Source organism: Mirounga leonina, unplaced genomic scaffold (assembly GCF_011800145.1).
Source record: "Mirounga leonina isolate KUSES-001 unplaced genomic scaffold, KU_Mleo_1.0 Mir_176, whole genome shotgun sequence".
In the NCBI taxonomy this organism is placed as follows: domain Eukaryota; kingdom Metazoa; phylum Chordata; class Mammalia; order Carnivora; family Phocidae; genus Mirounga; species Mirounga leonina.
Window position 1 is genome coordinate 9,129,645 of NW_023270454.1, and position 22,555 is coordinate 9,152,199.

At 37.9% G+C, this 22,555-nt stretch overlaps 1 protein-coding gene across 10 annotated transcripts in view; it reads left to right on the top strand.

The window, feature by feature from the left end:
• HMBOX1 (homeobox containing 1) overlaps positions 1-22,555 on the top strand; it is a 213,475-nt gene that overhangs the window by 176,656 nt on the left and 14,264 nt on the right. For 2 of the 10 annotated variants that reach the window (XM_035022645.1, XM_035022646.1), the window contains 4 exons: positions 18,047-18,129; positions 19,725-19,820; positions 20,661-20,755; positions 20,996-21,067. In XM_035022645.1, the coding sequence (XP_034878536.1) occupies positions 18,047-18,129; positions 19,725-19,820; positions 20,661-20,755; positions 20,996-21,067 (346 nt within the window). Of the gene's footprint in view, positions 1-18,046; positions 18,130-19,724; positions 19,821-20,660; positions 20,756-20,995; positions 21,101-22,555 lie in introns of all 10 variants that reach the window. The other 8 variants (XM_035022647.1, XM_035022649.1, XM_035022653.1 and 5 more) reach the window with 8 other exon arrangements.

The following is a 22,555-nucleotide window of genomic DNA, read 5'->3' on the forward strand; positions in this document are numbered from 1 at the left end:
TTGCGGGAAAAATCTCTTAATCCATTTTCTAGGTTGGTGGTGCCATTTTCCTCCCACATACAAAGCATCAGTAGTAGAACTTTTCTGACAGGAACTCGAATTATTTTCAGGGTGGCAGCAGATCTTATGTCTAATGTTTGTGAAACATCCTAGGAGTTAAAAAATTGAAACTGTTTTGAAGTATCTTCTCAGCCTTCCTTTTTAAAAATAAGAGCCTATGGGCGCCTGGGTGGCTCAGTTGGTTAAGCGACTGCCTTCGGCTCAGGTCATGATCCTGGAGTCCCTGGATCGAGTCCCGCATCGGGCTCCCTGCTCTGCAGGGAGTCTGCTCCTCCCTCTGACCCTCCCCCCTCTCCTGTGCTCTCTCTCTCTCATTCTCTCTCAAATAAATAAATAAAATCTTTAAAAAAAAAAAAAAAATAAGAGCCCAAATCATACTCCCTTTTCTATGTGTTCAAGGAAATATGTTGAAATTCCAGCTGTTCAGTTTTTTTAAAAGAAATCTTTGGGCCCATTTTTCCCCTGCTGACTTGCATTATAAAAGTAGATTGTCATAAAATTATAAAATCCAATTTTTCTACTGACTTCTGTTAAAGAAGAAAATTTGGGCCATATCTTTACCAGAATGAATTATTTCACTGTCCAATAAGTAAATTTTACCCGGTACTAAAGTGATGAAGTTTATGTGCTCCTGCAGGCTAGAGTTTGGTTATATTTAGCTGGCTCCTAGGCTAGCACAGTGCTATGCATGAAATCTAACATCAGTGTTGCTTGAACTTGATTGAATTGAATATTTAAGGAGACTGACAACTTTAACCTAATTAGAAAATGCTATCCCCCTGTATTCCATGTGAGACATATTAGGCTCAAAATAGGGAATAGAATGATACAGTATTTCCTAATTTTGTTAAAGTTGTAAGGCCTTCAATTCAATTCTATAATGAATAATAATTTGATGATTTAAAGTGATCCAATCAAAATGACTCAAAACAGCAGAAAAATGACTTTCCAGTGCCTCGATGTCATTTTTCCTTAGCCTGATCATTGTGCCACTGCCCCCCCCTCCCCAACACACACACACAAAAACCACTTTGTGGGAATAGAGATGAGTCCTGTAAAATTGAATGTTTGTTCTGGTCTGTAATGAATGAGGACCTAAAATATATGTACTCTGCCCTCCCTTAGGTTGTCTTGCCATCACTGCAACCCCTGGCAAGCTGGCTTTCCTTTTCCTCACTTCTGATGTCATTGCTGTTCTAGGATGGAAAATGCTGCAAGAATACACTATAAATTTTGGAATTAATGGATGCTGGAAGTTGAATTTTAAAAAGAGTTCAACTCTTTCATACTTCTTATGGAATGATTCGGGTAGAACATAATGAACTACACCTCCTGTATCTCTGCAAATAGAAGGAAGTTCTTAACATTTATATAAGACAGCAGGAGCCTGGACATGACCTCATTTCAATCCATTAGACTATTTGAGGAAAAAAAACAACAAAACTTTCCCACTTATTGACAGGTAAAGTTATCCCAATCCATTTCTCATAGCCAGTAAGAAGATGAACTGTCCTTAAATGCATTTTAAAATTGGCAAATTATGCTTCCTGGTTCCTTTTTGGTCAAACAGAAATAGCCAAAAGAAATTATCACAATGTTTTTGAGGCAGATTAAAAATTCTCCCCATCCTCATATAGATTTGCCAGTAGTTTCATTTTGTACAAATAGCAAACCCCTCATTTCTCTAATCCCTTAACCAATTAAACAGGATAAAGACCCCATGTTCTTCATTCTGTTCTGTGGCCACAGCTTACAAAGAAATGAAGTATAGTTTGGGAAATATTGGTGTTATATGTAATGAATCACCAGTGAAGATACGATTCACCCCAGAAGCAGAATTATAAACATATTATAAACATTAATATTGTCGGAGACCAATTTATAGACTAACTGAAAAATCTTCACAGAAAACTAGTGAGCATTTTCTTTTTTAAACTCAACAAAGTTACTGAGGTTCTACTTAGTACCACTCATTGTAATAGACACTGATGGATACAGTAATTAACAAGACAGATGTGGTCCTGGCCCTTACAATAGTACATTAGGAAATCATTATTGATAGACTAAACAGTCACAGCATGTACCAAGGTTTGCATATGTGTTTGATGTTTGAAGATCTTAGAATAGTAGAATATGAACTTGGTGGGTGAATATTCTATTTCTGTTTTAGTTGCCTTTTGGTTAAGGAAGTCTGAATGGACTGCGTAATTTCAGGAATAGAAAGTATCTAAAAATGGTCTTTATAGTTTGAAAACCTGTATATCATAGAAATCCCAATCATAATAGTGCCTCATCCAAATATTATATATTATTGGTTCCTACTCTGACATGTCATTCACTAAAAGGTCAAAAGGTCAGACTAATGTATAGTCGTAACCATTTTGAGACTATCCTATAATTATCATCTTTATAGGAATAGAAACTATAATTAGTCACCAAAACATCTTCCTTGGAATGTGACTATACCCCACCCAGATTTGCTCTGTGGTATTACTATGAAGGAATTTAACTTGTACACAATTGGTATGATAACCTTTCAGCTCTGACATTAAAGTACAAGTTCTTTGTCAAGTGTTACCAAAATTAATTTGGCTTTTTTAGAGGCAATTAGAGTAATTTATCCTGAGTAGTTTGATTGACTCCCAATAAAAACAGCAAACCTATGACACAGGAAGTAGAAGATTAAGTTTTAGAGAAAGTAGTAAGTACCCCTAAGTACAAGGTATTGTGTTTCTCCCTCTTCAGGGAGGTAGGAGGATAATCCCCAACCATTGAACCTCTGATTCTCTATAAAGAATCTATGCTGTTGTCTGTGGTTGGTTTGCTATTTGTTCAGACCTCCCCCTGGGAGAGAACAAGTTTCTCATTTTAGATACAGACTATACCTTTTAGAAAGAAGTAATTGTTTTACAGGATAGTATTGGTCATAAGAAAAACAGTGCAGGAGATAATAAATGGATTGATTTTATCAATCCTGTTCTGTTCATCTTCATTTTATAGTAAATTGTTGGTCAGAGGTGCCTGGCTGGCTCAGTCAGAAGAGCATGCAACTCTTGATCTCGGGGTCGTGAGTTTGAGCCCCATGTTGGGTGTAGAGATTACTTTAAAAAAATAAATAAACTTAAAAAAAAATACATTGTTGGTCGGTAGTGTCAGATTCTTAAGTAATCAGTTTATAATCAGTGCTTTATATTTAAAAATAGGCTCCCTGCCTTAGGACAACTTGTACACCAGGTGTAAGAAACTTCATCAGATCACCTTACAAGTCTCTTGTAAACGTACTTCCTACCAGCAGAGGCTGACAAAACAGGGAAAGGAGGCTAGAGCTGCTACCTGGCCAGAAGTGAAGCAGATGCAGCAAGGGGCACACCAGCTTCAATGCCTTGACTTCCCTGCCTTCAGTGCCTTTGAGTGTGTGATCTGGCAGAAGCAGGTACCACAGTTTCCACTGGTATGAACTTCATGTAGTTATCACTCATATTTGGTAGTTTGATTAGGAAACTAGGAAATACATGAACCAGCAAAACCAAACACTGCCCTCAAGTGCATGTCCTTTTTTCTTCCTTATTAAAATAAAACGGAGGGTTGAACAAACATTTAATGAATTCAGTGGTATGCAGTGAAGAGACAGGTTTCAAGAGAAATGCCGTTTCTCAGTTGTTTTTAAAGGTAGTTAGAATTTGTCAGTTTTACTGTTTTTGCCTGCCAACTCCAGAAAATTGTCTCCATTCTTTTCATGGTCTTCATAGAAAGACTTATGACTAAAAGGTAATCCATAGTAGAAGGAAAACTAACTCTACAATTGTCATGTAGTAATAAAACTCAACACTAAATCTCTACCATGGTAGGACTTCATGTAGGGCTGTCTATTACTGGACAAGTAATAAGCCTATGTTGTTTCTAAGGCTAGTAATAGGATAGAGTGTGCTAAAAAACTCAGCTCCTAAATTCAGTATTACCCTTGGACCTTGTTTTATCATTAAATAGTAAGTTACAGTTAGCATGCTACAAGTAAATAAAACACTTGGGAGATGAAAATTTTATGTTTTGGCACATTTCATACATGCTATCCATAATTCTCTCGTATATGGATTTTTCTTTTTTAAGCAAGTAAAGAAAGGAATCTTACCATCTTGATAAGGACTTGGAAAGCTTTTGTCTGTATGCTAGTGTCTGAGGAGGTACTACTAACTCTTCTATGTTAGATTAACTACATACATAGAATTTAAATGTGTACTGATGTTGTGTTTTGAGGGACAAGTCCCACAGTTGATTTAATTCTCCTCTGCCCAGGCAAAAAAGGTCAGCCTTGCAGTTGTCTCCAGAGCAATTAGATTTCCTTTGCCAGGAGGAAAGAGCCGCTAGGTGAGAGAGATAGCTGTGGTCCTGGGGCTATCCTGGGTTTCTTACTGATGCTGTCACATCTTTGCTTCTAGGAGCACTTGTGAAATTTACAAGAGTTTGATTTAGATGATTCATTGCTACAGAAATTTGCACCTTAAAGGAAGTATGAAACAATACCAAGTCTTAATGGAATGATGACCATTCCTGTGAGGACTTCGAGCCAATGAACTGAGTCAGGAAACCTGAGATCTAGGTCGTGTGACCTTGAACAAGTCTAGTCTTCTCTCTCGCTCCTCATGCATAAAGTTCATGTCCTCATCTGCAAAATAAAGAGGGTGACTTGGTAATACTTCCTTATAGCTTAAAGTACTTTGATTCTTTGTCAGGATCTACTCTGTCATATATCTAAATCCATGTGTAGGGAGTTTATGTTAGGGGACTCCATTGCATTTATGAATTAGGATTCCAAAATTCAACTTTCGTATCTGAATTCTTTAATTTGTTCATAGGTTAATACTAATTTTTCCACTTTAAAGCCTTCTCTTTTCACAGGCTTTTCTATTCTGAAACGTTAACAAGCTGCAAAGCCATGAAAATTTACAGGTTCTTCTATAATAGAACTCATTTATATTTTAGCTTTTCCTTATAGTCACGGGAACCTTCCAAAAGCCTGATTTGGAGAGGGCTATTATTTAAGTCTGTAGAATTCCAAATGAACTCTTATTTATAAAAAATACATTAGTATGGAACATCTTTTGCTTGTTGTACTATAGTGTGTTTGCAAAACAAACATTCAAAGTGTAAATTTGTTGTTGCCGGAAAGCATTAAGATAAACCAAGAAAAAAAAAAGATAAACCAAGAAAATTATTTAAAAATAATTTTATGCAACTTTATTTTGCTCGTGCTTTGAGACAGCAAACTTTATTTTCAAATAATGTTTTTTTAAATTACAAAATTAGCACATGCTTATTATATAAAATATGGAGAAATGTAAGGAAATATAAAGAAGAAAACTAAGATGCCACCATCATTTAGAGATAATCATTAATGTTTTGTTGTATTTCTTTTCAGTCATTTTTCTGTTATGTATATATCTTTTCAAAGAAGGTTATACCAGATATGTAGTTTTATGTTTAATATCATTCATATGCTCTTTGAAAACATGATTTTAATGACTAAATCCATTTAAAATACATGTATATATAATTTATTATCCAGTCCCCTGCAGTTGGACATTTAGGCTGGTAACTGTATCTAATTCAGGTTCTGACTTCATAACTAGCTATGTTGCCAGTTTGTAGATAGATACAGGGATGGTGAAAGAGAGAAGAGTATTTTGAAAAGCAGTTATAAAATTAATGACAGGTAGATTTTTTGTAATATCACATAACTCTATTTTAGGTAACATTTTTAATTAGAAAATTAATAGTTACACATTGTAAACTGTTTAGAAAACACAGTTTATAAAAAACAATTTTTTTTTAAGATTTTATTTATTTATTTGACAGAGAGATAGTGAGAGCAGGAACACAAGCAGGGGGAGTGGGAGAGGGAGAAGCAGGCCTCCTGCTGAGCAGGGAGACTGATGCGGGGCTCGATCCCAGGACCCTGGGATCATGACCTGAGCTGAAGGCAGACGCTTAACGACTGAGCCACTCAGGCGCCCCAAAAAGAAAATATTTCTATTCATAAATAACACTGAAAATATATAGATACATTTACTTTTAGTGTTTCTGTGTATCTAGATATATATTTTTTAACATAATTACAATAAGGCATATATGGTTTTGTAACCTGCTTTTTTCCCCAACATTTCCTATGGTATTAAGTACTCTTTGAAAATGTGATTTTTTGGGGACACCTGGGTCGCTCGGTCGGTTGGGCGGCTGCCTTCGGCTCAGGTCATGATCTCAGGGTCCCCACGTCGGGCTACCTGCTTGACGAGGAACCTGCTTCTCCCTCTGCCTGCCACTCCCCCTGCTTGTACTCTCACACTCTTTCGCGCTCTCTCTCTGGCAAATAGATAAAATCTTTGAAGATGAAAATGTGATTTTTTTAAATTGCTCCTTTCTTCTTCAAATAGTTTATTTAACTATTATTACTTGGTTAGACATTTAAATCTTCCCAGTTCTGCCCTCTTAAATAGTATTGACATGACCACCTTTATACTTACCTTCTTTCTTAAGATACCATATTACCACGACCTCCCTCCAAAAGCTGAATTTATCCACATCACTAACAGTGGCCTTGAGCACATACTGCTCCTGTCACCAGCACCTGTCTTCCATGCATATTGTAATCTTTTTGGGGAGTGAAAATCAGCTTTGTTTTGCCTATTAATTAGGTGAAAAGCAATGTTTTATTTTTGTCTACATTTAAACTTCTCTGATTATTAGTGAGGCTAAACATTTTTACATGTTTATTAATCATTCATATTTGGTGTTTATTTTTTCTTTTCACCATTTTTCTGTTGTGTATTCATGTTTTCTTATTGACTTGTATATTAACTCTTTATAGAATGAGATCATTCATGCTTTATGCTATATATTTACATTTATTTGTAATTTATTTTATTTTTCATTTAAATACAGTTAAATCCATTGCTTTATTCTTGTGCAACTACCTTCCATCATTTATGCTTCCTCGTTTGGGTGTTTTCTTCTAGGTTTTTTTTTTTTTTTTAATGATTTCACTTTTACATTTCACCCTAATATATTGGGTCTATATAAGTTGAGGATCTAATTTGGCCTTATTTTCCAAATAGTCAATTTTCCCTTTCTCCTTTAAGATTCTTTCTTGCATATAAAGTTATTATATTTGTTGGTTCTATTGATCTCATCATCAATTCTTGAACCAGTTTTGATTATTAGAACTTTATAATTTCACAATATTTGACAAGATAGGGCCCATCATTACTATTTGTTATCAAAATGTTCTTAGCCATTTACATCTTTTTTTCCCGGTGAACATTAAAATCATATTGTTGACTCATACCACTCCCACTGAGAAAAAGGAGAGAAGAAAAAAATGTGTGTGTGTTTTAAGTGCATTAAACTTAAAGATTCATTTCAGAAGAAATGACAGTGTCATATTATTCATTCTTATCTAGCAATGTGTTATATGCCTCTCCATTTCTTATGTCTTTTTAATACCTCAGCAAAGTGAGTACAATTTTTTAGTTTTTTATGCAGTTTTTATATTTTTCTCATCAGCTATTTTTATTTTTATCATTTTTCTTGCTTTCTTAAAAAGATGCCTTTTTTCTGTTAGATCACATCAAACTGGTTATTTCTGATACATGGGAAAGTTTTGATATTTTTTCTACTTAGTACCCAACCATCTAATTATTTCTGAGGCATTTTCAATTTTTCCCTTGGCTTTCTTGATATAGTATAATATACCAACGATAATTTTGTGGCCCTTCTTCCCAATATGTTTCTTAATTTTGTTTCATGTCTTATTGTACTGACTAATACTTTCAGGAAAACATTAAATTGTAGCCAGAGAAAAAATTGTATTGAGGCTATGGGCTCTCTTGTCTTGTTTCTGATTTAATGAGTTGCTGCTAGCATTTTATCATTTTATTATTAATGTTATCACTCACAGTTTTCCTAATATTTTATTGTGAAAAATTTCAAACATACAGCAGAGTTGAAAGAATTTTATAGTTACCACCTAGATTCTACCATTAACATTTTACTAAAAATACTTGTTTTATTACACATCTCTTAGCAGACTTTTAAATTATCAATAATCTTGGTTGTAGTACAGAAGTAATTATCTGTACTTAGTGTCCCAAGATTTTAAAAAATCAACACTACACTAATTGTTGAAGATACAGGTGAATATGGCAGTCTCTTAGCCTTGTTTGTTATCAAGAAGTGGCCAGTCTAAAAACTTTCAATAAAGCTTTGAAATGGGAGCTTATAATGAAAACTGTTCCACTTATTATGAAAACTGTCGGAGTTCTCTCTGGCAGGTAGGAAACCAGGAGTTCTCAGCCTTTGCTGAGCATTAGAGCTCCTGAGGAGCTTACAGATACCCTGGTGCCCAGGTTACACCTGAGATCAATGAAATCAGCCCCTGTGCAGATGGGACCGTGGCCCACGCCCCAGGTGATTACAGTATATGCCTCCAGCTGAGGCCCACTGGATTGCAGGATGAACGCTGGGAGAGTGTGTGTGAAGCTTGGTGTGGATGAAACGAGGAAGGAGAGCAGTCCTGCCTGACGCTACGTTGGGAAGTCAACTAAGTGGAAACTTGGAGTGTGGCCTGCAGAGTCTGCCCGGGGCAAGGGGCCCAATAGGGTCCAACACGGGGATCAAGGAAGCTCTCTGCCCAGTGTGGGGCTTGAACTCAGGACACCAAGATCAAGAGTCACGTGCTCTACCGACTGAGCCAGCCAAGCGTCCCTAGAGAGTTTTGAGTGTCATGTTCAAGATTCTCAGCGATGATTCATACCAAAGGAAGGAATGACCTGGTGAAACAGGGATGAGAAGTCTTTCGACCAAAGAGGTCACACTATCCCGCCTCCAGCCCAAAGTCGAGGAATATGTTGCTTTTTGGCTTTTTTCATTCCATCCTTTCTTCTTCTGACTGCAAGCTTGTGACACGCTGTATGCCTCTATAATAGGGGATTGTACCAATTAAAATTCATTACACTAAAAAAAAAAAAATGAAAACTGTCAGTGTTAAGCATCAGAAGGGTAGCAGTCTAACTTGGATTACAGAGGAAAAAGAATTGAAGTTCGAATTTTTCAGTATTTGACCAGACTTTCTAGAGAAGAGAAAACCTTTGTTCAGCTAACAGACGACTTACCAAAAAAAAAAAAAAAAAAACCAGCTGCTGTTCCAGTCTACTTGCCAGGTGTATTTATTTCTGTAGTGAAGTACAGTCCATCAAACTGATAGTTGAGTCACATTAGCCCTTAAGACCATCCCATTCTTTTTGTACTGACTATATTTTCCCACGGTATTAGTCTCCTAGGGCTTACATAAAAAATTTCTACAAACTGGGTGGCTTAAGCCAACAGAAGTCTCTCACAGTTCTGGAGGCCAGAATCTGAAATCAAGGTGCTAACAGAGTTGGTTTCTCCTAGAGGCTCATAGGGAAACACTTCCATGCCTTTCTCCTACCTCCTGGCAGTTGCTGGCAATCCTTGGTATTCCTTGACTTGCAGATGCATCATCCCAACATCTGCTTCCATTTCCACACTCGTCTTCTCTGTGTCTGTGTTCTCTTTCTCTTACAAGGACACTCGCATTGGTTTTAGGGCCCAGTATGACCTCATCTCGATCCTTATTATAATTACATCTGCAAAGACCCTATTTCCAAATAAGATCACTTTCTGAGGTTCTGGGCCAACATGAATTTTTGGGTGACACTATTCAATTCACTACACCCAGCAATTTCCTTAGCAAGCAGTAGTAGAAAGAGCATCAGCTCAGAAGTCCAAAAGCTTGGCTCTGATCCTGGCCAGTTCTGTAACTTTGGGGAACCTTGTTATCTATAAGCTTGTCACTGTCTCCATTTCTCATATGAGAATGTTGATCAGTGAATAATCTTTCAGAGTCCCTCATTGTCCTAAAGTCTACATTAAATAGTGAAGAATCATATGCATAGCTAATTTCTGGCTCTACTACTCTTTTTTTCTCTGGTCCCTGATTGTTTCTCTGGGGTACTTTAAGGTCTGATTAGTGTCAGAAGGACTTTGACATCTTTGGATAAAATATAGAATATCACTATACTGGTTTGTATGTGAATGTGAACTAAGGGGGTTCCTTATTTCTTAGGCCTTTGTGGGTTAACAAAAGACAGTTGCCACACTTGGAGGTTTTCCCATTTCTTTCATCTCAGCTTTCACTCTGTTGGTTAAAAACAAAAATAAGAAAATCTAAATTTTTTTGTTGCCGAAGATCATTTAACACATAGATGATCTCAAGTAGGAGACAGGACAGTTAGGTTCCAAAGTGCTCCAGTTTCGTATTATTCTCTTTCCTGCCTACTGCCCAGTAATTTTACTTAGTGATGAAGAAATGCCCACTAGATTATAGATAGTGGGCAATGTCTGACAGTCCTGAAAACTTATTTTGAATTACTAAAATGGTGAGGCTTAAATATCTCTTCAGGAGATGTGCACAAAAAGGCACAGAAGAAAAAAAAAGTTCATTTACATGCCATTATCCCTTGCTTAAAGAGTTAGTCCCCATCTTTTCTATATGCTCACCAAGACACAAAAGGAGGAATTTTCTGGCTGCAATTTTTATAGACTTCAGTGTTATTGAAATGAAAGTGCTTCAAGGACATTTCCATTTGTTACTACTTATGGTTTCTCATCTCATGTAAATTATTTTGCCACTTTTCATTTTAATTCTTTGCTGTCATTGTCTGGCAAAACGATCATTTGATTTCTTTCTGTGAAGATATTCACTGATTACTCAGCTGACAATGTCCTTTGTCTATAATAGTGTAGTGCCCTTAGGATTTATTTTATTACTTTTTTATTACTACCTGTAGATTTCTGTTTACATTTCTTTCCCTTTTTTGTCTTGGAAAATGTCTAGGGCTATAAAATATTCTTATATGGAACAGAAGTATGTTTTGAACTCGAGTTCCAGTTTAGAAACAAATCTCTTTTAGAGTCTTAGAGCCAAGTTCTCCTACAATTTGTCCACCTGGTAACAATAGAAAAATCTATTTCTTTGACATAATCTAAAGGTTAAAATGCTTGAAGGTGAATAATAAATAGTGTCTACTATTCCTAAGACTATCTTTTTTTTTGGTATGGGGATAGAGAGGTGCCTAAACCTAGGAGGTGAGGCTGTCTTGAATTATTACCATTCTGAAATGTCTCTTGAATCTCACCTTTCCTCTCTGTTTCTGCACCTCAGCCTACTGCAGACCCTCTCCTCAGCTCTTGCCACACTGCCTAACTGGCTTCTGCCTCTAGTATCACCAGAGATATTGCCCTACAAAAATAAGTCTGATCCTATAATACCCCTACTTAAAAACCTTCATTCCCAGTTGCCTAAAAAAGTTAACTGCAAACTCTGTCATACCCTTTAAAATCTGGACCCTGTGTTCTGTTTTTGTTTTTTGTTTGTTTTTTCAGTTTGGTCCCCATCTGCCCCATCTTATGTACAATATATTCCAGCCACACTGACACACTGAACTCCTTCCCATTCTCAAGAACATTCTAAGCTCTTTCATAACTCTCTTTCTTTGTATATGTTGCTTCCTCTGCCTTGTATTAATTCACTCTACCCACCCTCTCTGCTCTCTCTTCAAGACCCTGCACAAATGTTGGTTCCTCTCTGCTCCCATATACTATGTTCATACCACTAATATAGTCCATTCTGTGATATTTTATAATATGTTTCATTACATACGTACATCCCCCAGTGACTACACTGGGAAGCTTTGTCTGATTCATCTTTGCCACCATTTAGCCAATTGCCTGGTATAAATTAGGACTTAACATTTTTTCATTGGCTAAATGATTATTTCCAAAATCAAAGTCAGTAGACCTTGTTTCCCAACTTCATTGATAGTCTATTGGTTATATATAGCTCAGAAAGAAACAACTACACTAATGTAATTGTATTCACCTCTTAGTCTAAAACCTCCGAGTATACCTAGAGAAGATAGTGTACAATATGGTGAGATCTCAACTGGCTTTCTCCTGAAAGATATTCATGGTTTCACTAAAAGCCTTAACTGCAAACACTGTTTTCTATGTTTTCACCTGTTTCCTTCTTCCATTCGTTTATTCCCTCATGTATGTATGTATGTATGTATGTATGTATGTGTGTATTTATTCAACCATTTATTGATCAAACAGTTGCTTTTTGAATGTCTGTTATATGCCAATCAGATTCTTTGGGCTTAGATAGCTCCTCTTGTGAGTAACTAGATAGAAACTGTCGTCAACCATCTTCTTTGATGCTTCCCTTTTTTTCTGAGCAATTAACATGCTCTCTTTCACAGAGCACATATGAAAAGGACTTATGGGATTTTGACACTAAATTCAGATAAGTCAGTAATGTGATGTGGTTGCAGGGGACCATATAGTTTATTATCTAAAGTGGGATACTTTGGGGAAGTGAATTTGTTAATAACCCAAGATAACAGCACTCTCTCAGGCAAACCAAGATCACCCTATATATAACCACTAAAGTCTAATCAGATTGCATTACTAGTTGCCTTGTTTTTCAAGCACATCTTAGGTTTTTATGCCTTTGTATCTTTGTCTTTACTGTTAACTTTGCCCTTTTCTGTCCGATACCTGAAGTCTGTGCATCCCTCAGAAGACTACCCAGTTCAGTGAGCTTTCCCAGATCAGCCCCATCTGTGGAAATATCTCTCTGAATTTATTTAGCTCATCATTTATATCCTTAATTAGCATCTAGGTATATTCTGGTTTGTCTGTTACGTTAACTGTTTTGACTATTGTTTTGACTTCTTCTACTGTTTAACTATTTTATATATTCCTCATCAGCTGAACCCCATGTTCTTAAGATCAGGGCTTATATTTGAACTTATATCCACTCCTCAAGTACAGTGCCTTATTCACACTCATGTAATACATTTTTGTTGAATATTATATTTCCTGGCCTACCTTTGTCTTTCCTAAAAACTCTTCCACTTTATGTTGGTATTGTGTGTCTGTTCCCACTTGGGGCAGGGGGAGGCTTTAAGAGCTTTGCAGTGAGTATTTTTATTACATCTTAAACTTATATATTTACCATGGGGCATCTTTATATTATTTTATCAGTTTAGATTATACTGTCTCTCTTGAATTCATATTTTTCAAACATTGAATCACTACGGAAAGACAAAAAGATGAAAGTGGTACTCAGCTGGGCGTACACAGCTCCAGCTGTAGTAGTACATTTTGCTGAAAATTTACATTTTGAATAGGCCTACATTTCTTAATTATAAAAATAATAGGACCTTAACAGAGAAGAAAGGACTAATTGTAAGGCTTAGAAATATAAAACTATAATGAATTCTTAGATTCTTTGATTTGGAAGAAGATACTGATTTATTTTTACTCTGATCATCTTTATTTTATATAATTAGATCCTAAAAATACACAGTAAAATTGATCTTTTAAGACTTTTTAACTCATTAAGTCATATATACCATGAATAACTGCAAATTCTAACTTAGCTTAGTGGCTTTATCCTACTAATCATTAGAATAACAGTCACAATCCTAATATTTTCTAGCAGATCCAAATACATTTTACCAATGTAAATTGTTTATGGAGTATTAATCATTAAACTAGTGTTTAATTTTTTCAGTGTTTTCCCAAAGTTCTTTTGTTAAAAATTTATAAAAAATAGCATATGTTCATTTCAAAAACTGAACAGAGAAGTATATAAAACAGAATGTGAAAACCAATCTTAATTACCATCAATACTTTCCTCTCTTCCATCCAGCCCCAGTATTCTTGCTCTCAAGAGATAATCATTTCTTTAGTATGTATCTTTTGAGACCTTCTATATATCCCTGAATTTCAGCAGTTCATTTGCAGTGGTATTGCAAATACCCCTACACTGGGTTGGTGGGGACCCCTACACTGGGTTGGTGGGGACTTTGTTCATCATTATTGACTTGTCAGCACTGCCATCAGCAGGGAGTGCATATAAGAATGAATCAGACTTGTACCTCAAGTGGCTTTTGGCATAGTGGAGGAGAGATGTATACAGTGATAACTATAATTCAAGATGAAAAAAATGTGACGGAGGAACAGATGGAGTGCTATGGGATTCATGGGGTGATATTTACCTTTGACTGGCCAAGAGCTGATAACTCAACATATATCCTGAAAGACAAGATTTAGGTTGGGGGGAGGCAAAAAGCAGATATACTGGCAAGAGAAAGGCACAGAGATACCAGGAGTTTACAAGGTTATTCCATTTTCCTAGACTGTAGCATGCATATATGATAGTAACAGCAGATAAAGAAGCAAAGGTACTTTAGGGGAGAACTCTGAACACCTCTATAATATACTTTTAAAAAATTTTAACAGAATAGTGCCCATGACTAGAGATGTGCACTAGGAATATTGAGCAGACATTAGAGGGGGTGGATGGGGGGTCAGTCACTGGCTTTGCAGTAAGTTGGAAGAACAGTTGCTATAATGAGGTATAGTGGTCCTAGAGCTGCTGCTGAAATAGGACCTGTAGGTCTTAACAACACCCATGTTCCATCAGATCTGAAAAGGCCTTGATTATAAGCACACCTTGATTTTATGTACTAGTGACAGGGGACAAAAAAAACCACTGCCAGTTAATTTTCAGAGACCACCAATTATAAGATACATCTTGATTTTAGGGATTATAATAATAAAGAAATGTACATCACAAAATCGGTGAAATAACGTAATTATATAGGTACAGGGAAAAGATGGGGTATGCAAGAAAGATAGGAGAGAGCTGAGAAAGGAGGGAGGATGAGATCAGAGATACAAGTGGAGAAGTAGACCTTAAAGAGGAGAGTGCATCTTCCTCCACCAGGAAATGAAGAAATGAATGAGCGGTGACTCAAGTTGAGAGGCTGAGAAGCTAAAAACATCACACAAACTTACATTAAATAACCTCCCTCTTGGTAAAAGAGGAGGCAAGGTCATTTGTAAAAAGAATGACTGGTGGGTTTGAAGGCTTGGGACCTAAGAGTGAAAAGGCTTCAGGTAAGTGGGGCATTAAAGATGGAGTATTAAAAAGTTAGAAAGGACAGAAAGAGTTCCCATCCAAAATGAGGGGCCCAATTAAGGTTGAAATCCACAGATTTATAAAGAAACCAATTGGCCCTATTTTATGACTTTGTCCAGGAACACTTGGAGAGAAGGATGGAAGAGAACATGTGGAAGGTGCTTTCTGCAGGGTAGGAGATTGGCTGGACAGGTATGGTGGAAGGACAGAGAAGCAAAATAAGTTTCTCCTAAGGGATATTGTTGATCTGGCTCGCCATGAAGTTCAGGCTAAGAAATGAAAGGTGAGGCCGGGAAGAATAGATAAACAGATGTTTTTTAAGTTGTTGGGGGGAGTGTTTTAAAGGGATTCGAGATTATAAAGAAGGTGAAGGAAAAATTATTCTGAAGAGGAGTAGTAAGGAGAAAGTTGATTGGGGGGATGTCAGAATTAAGATCATGGAGGTAGAATTCAGAAGGTTGAGTCCTGAAGATGTGTGATCTTTCTAAAACACAGATGGGTGTATATCTATCTCTATGTGGCTTGAAAACCTCTGTTTCAAGATGACGTCTTTACTACTGACAAGAACAGACAAGGCTCTTCACAAGCTGGCCTCATCCTGCTTTTCCAGGCTAATATCTCCTCATTTCTTCCTGTGAACTCCATATTCTAACCACTCTGGATTCTTCTCTGTGGCCAGAATCCTCAGGGCTTTTATCTACCTTTGGCTTTTGCACATGCTGTTCCGCTTGCATGAAATGCTCTTCCTCCTCTTCTTCGCCTTGCAAACTCCTGCCCATCTTCAAGACCTAACTCAAGATGGCACTTCCTCTGCCACTTCCTTCTGGGTCCCTGCAAACAACGCTGAGCACACTTTCATCTGTGCTCCAGCAGTACTCTCTTCAGACATCTTATGGAATTTTACCACAAGCATATTGATTTATATGTCTGTCTCCAGTAGATTGTAAACTCCTTGATGTCAGAAGCTATCTAATTCTCTTTACCCACAGTGCAAGCCTACAGTGTTAGGTACTTAATATCTACTTTTGTTGTCTTTGTTGAACTTTAAATAAATGAGCTAATCCAGTGCTTCTCCAACATTAATGTGCATTCAGATCACCTGGAAATCTTGTAAAATTCAGATTCTGATTCAGTCTGAGGTGGGGTCTGGGATTCTACCTTTCTAACAAGCCTCCAGCTGATGCCAGTGCTTCAGACTCGTGAAACTAATTGCCCAAGTAAATAGCACAGGTGGAGTAAAGGTCAGTAGGAATGTGGAAGTGGAGCAGTTATGGGGACAATCCGTTGGAAAGATCCTCAATGTGAACACCAGAGCCCTAAAAATGATGACAGAAAATCATGTAGGAAGAGCTGCTTAAATCGTGGAATCAAGCAGGAGACCACTGTGGAGGATGGTAGTTGACAAGCCTGGTATGATGTAGTTCTAGGACTTACTGTTTTAGCAAAGGAAAGGCTTTCCAGGGATGGCAGCTGCTGTGTCAAAGGATGTGCTCCATGGAGATGGTGGGGGTGGGGCAGTGGGGGCGGGGGTGGTGGCATCAGGAGTGGGGGTTTGGGGTTTCACAAGAAGGGTTTGCAGCCGCTAGTTGTTTATTCCTGATAGAAGGGCATTTCTACCATCGCAGACCAGAGGGTGAGGGAAAGGAAAAGCTGCATTTTAAGGGAAGGGAAGCCGAGAGGGTATAGAACCTGACAAGGGGTCATTTCCTGATCGTAACATGAAGATCCTTTTTCTTGTCTTAAAATCATAGTTGACAGAAAAAGTAGCCCTAATAAACATTCTCTTCCCACATAGAGTCTCACAGGTCTGGTAATGCTAAGGAGGAGTTCTGTAAACCTAATTTCTTGTAAGTCTATTGTATAGAATATGTGCTTTTTTTTTTTAACATATGGAAAAAAGCAAAAACATTTACATCTCCTCCCACTAATCCCCTTTCCCCACATCAAAGTAATTGATTTTTACAGCCTGATATGTACTCTTCCAGCTTTTATCCATGCAAATTTATGTACACATAGGAATTTTTCAAATTTCATAATGGTATTTTCCATGCACATCATTCTGCAGATTGTTTTTGCTACTTAGGAATGTTGTAAACATCCCTCCAGGTCAATGGAGAGAGCTCTAGCTTCTTTTTTCCTGGTCATTTTTATTTTATTTTTTCTTTATTTATTTTTAAAGATTTTATTTATTTATTTGACAGAGAGAGACACAATGAGAGAGGGAACACAAGCAGGGGGAGTAGGAGAGGGAGAAGCAGGCTTCCCGCAGAGCAGGGAGGCTGATGCGGGGCTCGATCCCAGGACCCCGGGATCATGACCGGAGCCGAAGGCAGACGCTTAACGACTGAGCCACCCAGGTGCCCCTCCTAGTCATTTTTAAATAGCTGTGTATAAATATAGATGTCCCATAATTTGTTCTGCCATTCTCCCATTGATGCACAATTTGGTCATTTAAAATGTTTGCCACTACAAAATATGACCCACACACAAAAGTCCTGCTGTTACCAGTGCCTCAGTAACAGAACTCCATGATTTCAACCACCCGTATGTGTATCACAAACAACTTTTGTATCAAGGACAGCTTTCGGTGAAGCAAAGCAGTAACTAGGCCTGCACTAATATTGTAGCCACTAGTCACATTTAGCGATTTAAATTTAAATTTGCTAAAATTAAATCAAAAATTCACTTCCTCAGTCACATCAGCCTCCTTTCAGCTGCTCAGCAGCCACATGTGAGTAGTGGCTCCCCTGTCGGATAGTAAAGGCCAGACCATTTCCATCCTCACAGAGAATTCCATTGGACACCCTGGACTAGACACATAATGTTACATCATAAAGAACGTATTTTTCAGTGGGTTAGTCTTTTAATGAGAGCACATTTTTTAAAGTACAAACTTTGTGTCTTAATTGGTTGCCCCTGCAGTTACTTCAATGAGAATCAATACCCAGATGAAGCTAAGAGAGAAGAAATTGCCAATGCTTGCAATGCAGTTATACAGAAGCCAGGTAAGGCAGCAAGCTGCCACTTTCCTCCATGGTGGAGCTCTCGGCTTCAGATCATCATTTGGGACAAGAAATCTTCTTTTACTCATTCCACCTGGGTGCCATTCACTCTGTCCTCACCACCTTCCTGTCTAGTCACTGCCCTGTCCTGTTCAAGCAGTACTTCTTAGGGATGCAGTTCCAGTCTCCAGATCAGATGTGCACATGGAAAGTTTCCAGGGAGTGTCCCTGCTTAAGATATGAGAGACCTGGAAATTATATAGACTGTATAGATTTCTTTCTCCATAAATATAGATTTCTTTCCCCATAAATACTGTGTCAATTCCAAAATAATTTTAAAGTTTGGAATATTTAAGTAAGGCTTGTAAATAAAAAGATTTAGATTTTTTTTAACAAGTGTTTTATAATTCTGTATTCCTTTTTGAAGAAAGAATTCTTATTGGAGTTGGCTTCTTTCTCCTTCCCACGTTGTGACTTCTGCATATAGCTAGGAAAAATTAGGGGTGGTTCCATTCTGAAGTTGTATTGTTCTCATGCAAGTCAGCCGAGCCACTTAAACACACATATGACTTTTCTTCCATGTGTTAAAATATTATTCCACATTTCACGGTTTTTGTTACCAGAAATCATTCTCAGTTAAGATGATCAGTTGATCTTCATTTGGCTGGTTAATTTGATTGGCTTAAAGGCTATCTGTACAAAAGTATCAATGTTTTATCATAATTAAAATGTGATTTATTCTCCCTTACCCAGAAGCCAGACTTCTAGCAGTCTAGACCCTACAGACACACCTCCAGTGACCCCACCTATACCCTTACTTCACACCAGCCAAAGTCCCACCCATGAGGAGAGCAGGAGCTCAGAAGCTTCCTGGAAAACACTTCACCCTGTATCATCAGTGCTTTAACCTGTTTTCTGGCTTCTCCACCCACTGTGGATTAAAAGCTAAAACAGAAAAGACCAGTGGAGGAGGGAAAGGTGCATATGGGCCCTTGTTGGCCAGCATGGTGCTAATCTGTAAGAAGTCACATTTGACAGCAAAGAAGCTAATAAGTCTAAAATGCAACCTGAATTGGGCTATGCGTTCTGGCATAGTTCCAATAATGGATGGTCAGAGTGACCTCTAGTCTTCAAGAAAACATGGGTAATAATTGTTCCCTGCTGTCTGAAGATAGCAGGAAACAATTTATATACAGCCTTAAAGATGTAAGTAAACTTGAGCTACCTGAAAACTTGATGAAGACTGACATACTCATCTATAATGATGCTAATTAAATGAAGCCTCCATGGACTATCCTATGACTTTTGAACCCTGGCAGCCTGACTTTGTGGAATTCATTAATTTTGTATTTAGTATTGGAATTCTTCAGTGTTATGTGGCTTTCTGAAATATTTTATGTTCTTGGTTGCTATTTTTGTATTAGTTTTCATTCATTTAATAATAGTTTAAGTGTATACAGAATACTAAAAAACAACAAAACCTGTATCTGTTATTCTGGCAATAAATGCAATCAAAAGAACTTTTCAAAAAGAAAGCATTATTCCTTAAAACTAGTCTCAGCTACAGACTATCTGAATTTTATTGCATGTATTCACAGGCAAAAAACTGTCTGATCTGGAACGAGTTACCTCCCTGAAAGTATATAATTGGTTTGCTAACAGACGGAAGGAGATCAAGAGGAGAGCCAATATTGGTAATGTACCAGAGAGGCTGCTTTCCCTTTTGAAGCAATCATGGACATTGTATTTACTTGGAGAGCACCTTCAGTTTAGAAGTGCAGGTCTTAATGATGCTAACTTTTAAGCCTAACAAGAATTGGCCTTATGTTTTTCTTCGTGTTTTTAAGAGTTAGTATTATTAGCATTATTTGTATTATATTAATAATGGCATTGTTCTTAATATTCTAGAGTCTAGAATTAGATATGGCCCCTGACTGCATGACTCCTGTGCTGCATATTAAAGCTACTTGCTAAGGTCTTGAGCGAGGGAATGAGACCCTGAGCTTCTTTGTTATTACTGGGCCGTGACTTAGATATTCAGAAACATGTGCTTAATAGAATTGGAATGAAAGAGTCTTAATAGGGAACACAGCAAAACACAGATTTTTAAAAAGAGCATTTAAGAAATATGAACTGATGAAATTGGGGTGGGAGATTGGTTTTGAGCTTCTAAAATTGTATTTCATTTCTAAACTTAACTCCCTACCTCTCCATCAATACAATTCTCAAACACTTTATAGAACCCTGAGACAGGAGGGCTGTTGAATTAGTTGGTAAGTATTTATGAAGCACCCAACAGTCAACCACTCACACGTGGCTCGCATAGCAGCAGGGGCTCCAGAATGACAGATGTGTTCCTCCCCTGGCCTGGGTGCAGTTTAATTTTGTCCATCTACAATTTAAAAGAAAACATACAGGAATCTAGGTTCTGGTTTAATTACACCCTAGTTTCCTTAGCACAAAAATTAATTCCGTGTTCAAGCGATTACAATAATGTAACAGATAATTTAGGGATCTATTTGCTTTTTTCGAAGAAGCAGCAATCCTGGAGAGTCATGGGATAGATGTACAGAGTCCAGGAGGCCATTCCAACAGTGATGATGTTGACGGAAATGACTACTCAGAGCAGGTGAGCAGCTGAGAGCAGAGGTTCTTGGTTACAGAGCGGGTGGGACAGTATGACAAGTCAATTCTGTGGGTGCGTTTTGTACGGGGTGGGAGAGAGGAGACAATCCAGTGTCCCTCCACTCTGCTCATGCGTGTAGTTAGATTTTCATGTAATTTGAAAGGAATGTGGTAAGATTCAGTTGTCCTGTTAAATTTGTGAGAAACTGTTATTCACCCACATGGATTTATTGTCATACAACAGGATACTTGGCAAGTACGCAATGGGGAGGAGGAGGAGGGAAGAAGTTCAGAGGGAGGCAGAGAAGCAGAGAAGGTAGAAGAAGAGAGGAGGATCTGATCCAAACAAGCAAGTTACACCATCCACCACACACACACTCAATGTTTGAGAAATACTAGGGGCTACTGGGTAGCTGTAATCCATGCCTAAACATGTACCTACGCAGCACACAGTAGAAGGTCCCACCCACCACGGCCCCATTGCAGTGAGAACCCTCATGCCCAGATGAGTGGTTCTTCCAGAGTCTCTGGCACATTGACACACACATCTTGTCATAAATGCATGTCTTCTCACGTCACCCTGACCTAGTATTCATTGCTTGGGGGGGGAAATATATTTAATTGTAGCCACTGGATGGAATAATTCAGTCACTAAGAACGTGGGAGTTTTCCCCCCACATATCTCATGACAGATTTCATTAAAATTGTCATAGGATTTAAAATTCATTTCTGTTTGGAATATGAAAAGAATGTATGCTCTCTTCTGGACCCTAGCAGGGAAACTTTTGTTCTTTCGTATGGTGTATATACACCTCTTCGTGGCCCCTCAGCCAGCTCTTAAATGTAGTCCGCTCTGTTCTTCCCTCTGCCAACCACTTTACAGCCTCTGGTTACCAGCTTGAGTGCAGACAGGTTGTGTGCAGGAGTGCACACAACCCTCTTTTCAACTCTAAAGACCAGTCTGTGAAAATGGGAATGAAACAGTGATGCCCATGGTTCCCAGGGATTACCTTTTCTCTTTTTAGGACTCCAAATCATAGCTCCACATTTTATTCAAGCAAATATTCTGTCTTTCTAATCAAAAATATTCCTGTTATTTTTCAGTCTACCAATGTAGGTGGATCATTTCCATCATTTTTTCCACATGCCCTAAGGGCAGCACATCCCATGATTTTTTTTCCAAAGGGGCTTACCCTTTCCAAAGCTTTCTGATGCAGAGTTCCCCTGAAGATGTGACAGGTGAGAAACTTACCCCTTATTTGCAACACCATCTTCAGTGCCTGACAAACACCCTGCAATGCCAGTTTCCTTCACAGCTTTATTGTTTAACACATTGAGCTGTGCACGGAAGGAGAGCTTCACACTCGCCCTAAGTACGACACCTGCCGCTTCCCTGGCACGGCAGCCTGACAGCAGGAGAGCACCACCCATGGTCTCCCATAGCCATTTCCAGCTGGTATACTTTTGTCCTGTTGTAATTGAGAGGTTTTGGTTTTCCGTTCTTTTATAAAAGAGCATTTTTACCCATTAGATGTTGGTGTCTGTAGTTTAGTTTTCTCAGTTCAGCAGAGAGATACGATGAGGTCTGATAATCTGTTTGTAAGAGTACCAGTCCAGAATTTAATAGCTCACTAGTTTGGCCTTCAATGACTAGTGCTACGTTTGTTGCAAACTAGAATGATCAGATTTGACTAGCATCACCAGCAGTCTTTCCGATAGAAGGAATAAAATTCTCAGCAAGAAAAAAACATTTTGGTGCTTTTTATTTGTTGAATCATAAAAATGTCAATTGGAAGTCCTGACC